This window comes from Salmo trutta, chromosome 22 (assembly GCF_901001165.1).
Source record: "Salmo trutta chromosome 22, fSalTru1.1, whole genome shotgun sequence".
NCBI lineage: Eukaryota > Metazoa > Chordata > Actinopteri > Salmoniformes > Salmonidae > Salmo > Salmo trutta.
The window spans coordinates 42,165,625-42,168,519 of record NC_042978.1 but is presented as its reverse complement, the minus strand read 5'-3'; the positions used below and the strand labels follow the sequence as shown (position 1 = coordinate 42,168,519).

At 43.4% G+C, this 2,895-nt stretch overlaps 1 protein-coding gene across 1 annotated transcript in view; it reads right to left on the bottom strand.

Annotated features, from left to right (window-relative positions):
• LOC115158753 (phosphatidylinositol 3-kinase regulatory subunit gamma) overlaps positions 1-857 on the bottom strand; it is a gene marked incomplete in the record, with an annotated part of 18,551 nt that extends 17,694 nt beyond the window's left edge. Inside the window, 1 exon segment of the mRNA XM_029708044.1 lies at positions 410-857. Within this exon segment, the coding sequence (XP_029563904.1) occupies positions 410-521 (112 nt within the window).
• Between the last annotated feature and the right edge of the window lie 2,038 nt (positions 858-2,895).

The following is a 2,895-nucleotide window of genomic DNA, read 5'->3' as shown; positions in this document are numbered from 1 at the left end:
CGTTGAAACATTGTTGCAGACTAAATAACGCATCTGATACATTGTAACAATAAATGCTACATTATTGTAATCACCATTGAAACAGTAGCAACAATTCCCCGGATGTTGGTAAATATTATCGGTGTAGTTACAATGTAGCGATGTTTAAAACGAATTGAATGAAAAACTATAACGGTCATTTGTCGGTGCTTTATAACGATTTCAGAAAGAAGAAAGGATTATTTGTGCACCTGTAATAACTATGAAATGAAACAAACACAAAGTTACCCAAATGAATAGGCTCGCTATCTGGACAGACAGGTTCGCAGGCAAAGCGTTCTTCTCAAAGTTTGGACCATTCAATCCGCATCCACAAATAGGATACAGTATTTTACCACACAGTGACTATCCGACCGTTTCAGTGGCCTACCTGGAGGTGGTTGGTCCATTTCAATGTAAAATATTAATTCTGTGGAATACGGCATCATCACGTCCCTCCAATCATCTTCGTCTTTTTCCGTAGTCCAAACTGTATTGTACATTGTCTTTACTTCACGTGTGAATGTCACTTGGATATAGGCGCACAGGATGAACGACAAAACCGGTACAACACTTGACTGATGTGAATACTGTTATCTAGAGGATAGAGCTCAACTACAGCCGTCTCAGATGGTCTGCAGCCCTGCTTCAGACACAATAAATACGGTGAATTCTTCTGTAAAAACACCGGGATTCACTGCTCTGATCAGACACAAAACCTCACTGTTCCAAAGGCCTATAAAATGTTCTAAAAGTCCTACAGAGCTGAAAGTAGATGCCAGCTCTACAATCAAGTCTGTTCTTCAGGGACCGAGCAGTCGTCTTCATTTTAAGAACACTGGCAGCGAGCAGGCAACCTTTCACATCATCTCGGCGCTACCACTTCACGCGGAAACACGGGGGGGCAGCCGTTTCTAACAATGACGTACCGAAGGTGGGTTTGTGCTTTTATTGCGCGGTGTTATTGCATACGATGTTATTACATAGTTAGGGACGAGTATTTATGGGTATGAACATGTTTGGCTGTTTTTGGGTTTAGAAATCATGTTAGTAATTTTCATCATTTTACTGGCCCCCTTTTCCACAAACAGATTGGTATGTTCCTATCCCGTCTACTTTGGTTATTGCTATCCAGGATCCTTGGGACGTCCCCACCCTAAATCATATCCCTTACCTCAACCCCTACCCTTACCCTAACCATAATTAACCCCTACCTAACCCTAACTTTAATCCTAACCTTAACCATTTTAAATGGCAACTTCAATGGGGTAGGGCCTTTCCAGGGTCTGTGAGCTGGGTAGTAAGCAGACTACAGAGTAGGGAATGGGGTAGGGCCTTTCCAGGGTCTGTGAGCTGGGTAGTAAGCAGACTACAGAGTAGGGAACCACTAGGAAAATGACTTTACTTCAATTGTTGCCGGAGTTATGAGTTTACATTTTTTGCAACCTTGTGTACCTTCCTGGCCAATGAACAATATCAGGGATACAGGAAGTGAATTTCTGATTGGACCAAACAGTTACTATAAAAGGGACAAATGGATGCAGACCACAAAAGGAGAGAAAAGTGACAGTAAAATGTCTAGTACTCTGATCACAACCACAACTCCTGTCTGGGCACAGAACACACACTATGTTATACGCCTACCTATGTTACAGCTTACTGTTCATTCACTTGGAAATTGAATTTCAAAATGCACCGCATCAAAAACGAGAAAGGCCTCAGCCTATGACACATTCAATCAATGTGAGTTGGCATTGTGTTCAATGAGTCGGCATTGTGTTGAGCAAGATGGATGATCTGCATACAGGGCCCAGACTGACTGAGCATTCTGACCACCCTGGTAACATACATTTAATAACCCAGTAATAACAATGTAACATCAATATGCAAAGGAGCATTTTATCAGAAGAGGATTTAACCCAGTCTGGTTGGTGGCCTAGTTCGGGGATCTGGTTGCCAATCTGCCAATCTGCCGATCTGGTTGCCTATCTCCCCCCTCCTCTGTCTGATCTGTCCATCAAGAAAATGAAAGGGAGGCTGTCCCCCTGCCCAGTATATATGCCAGGGATGTCACTGAATTCATCTGTTTAATACAACTTAGGGGAGCAGAGGGGTCTGTGTGGAACGGAGGGGCCCCCAGTACCCCATCCCAGATGGCTCATGCCGGACACACAGCCCCTCTGTGTCAAGTGTGTCAAAGTGTTTTAATTGCCTCTGTCTCTGTCTCTGCCTGTAGTGGGGTGGTGCCACACAGGATTGGCTGGACAGATGGAAGGGTAACAATGACTTAGGAACTGACTAGGCCTGCATGGTAATCCACAGGAGATAGAGTCTCATCTGCTGTGTTTTATCTATGCATCATGACTGGATCCCTCTGAAACACATGAACAATAGACGGGAGATGCATCATGCCTGCATTTTGCATACTTTATGCACGATAATGACCAGCAGCTGTATGAATAAGTGTTTGTGTGTGTGTTGGTTTGTGTGTGTGTTTGTGTGTGTTAATGTTTAAGTGTGTGTGTGTGTGTGTTTGTGTGTGTTCATGTGTAAGTGTGTGTGTGTTTGTGTGTGTGTATGTGTGTTTGTGTGTGTGTGTTTATGTGTAAGTGTGTGTGTGTGTTTATGTGTCAGTGTGTGTGTGTGTTAATGTGTAAGTGTGTGTGTTTGTGTGTGTGTGTGTGTGTGTTTATGTGTGTGTGTGTGTGTGTGTGTCTGTGTGTGTGTGTGTGTGTGTGTGTGTGTATGTGTGTGTGTAAACTATCCCCCTTTTGCCTCCTCCCTCCCACACCTAATTTTTATGACATAATTTATTAATTTGTTAGGAGGATCAGTCAGGGATGTGTTTACTTGCCATCCTATGTTTCTGGCTGCTCT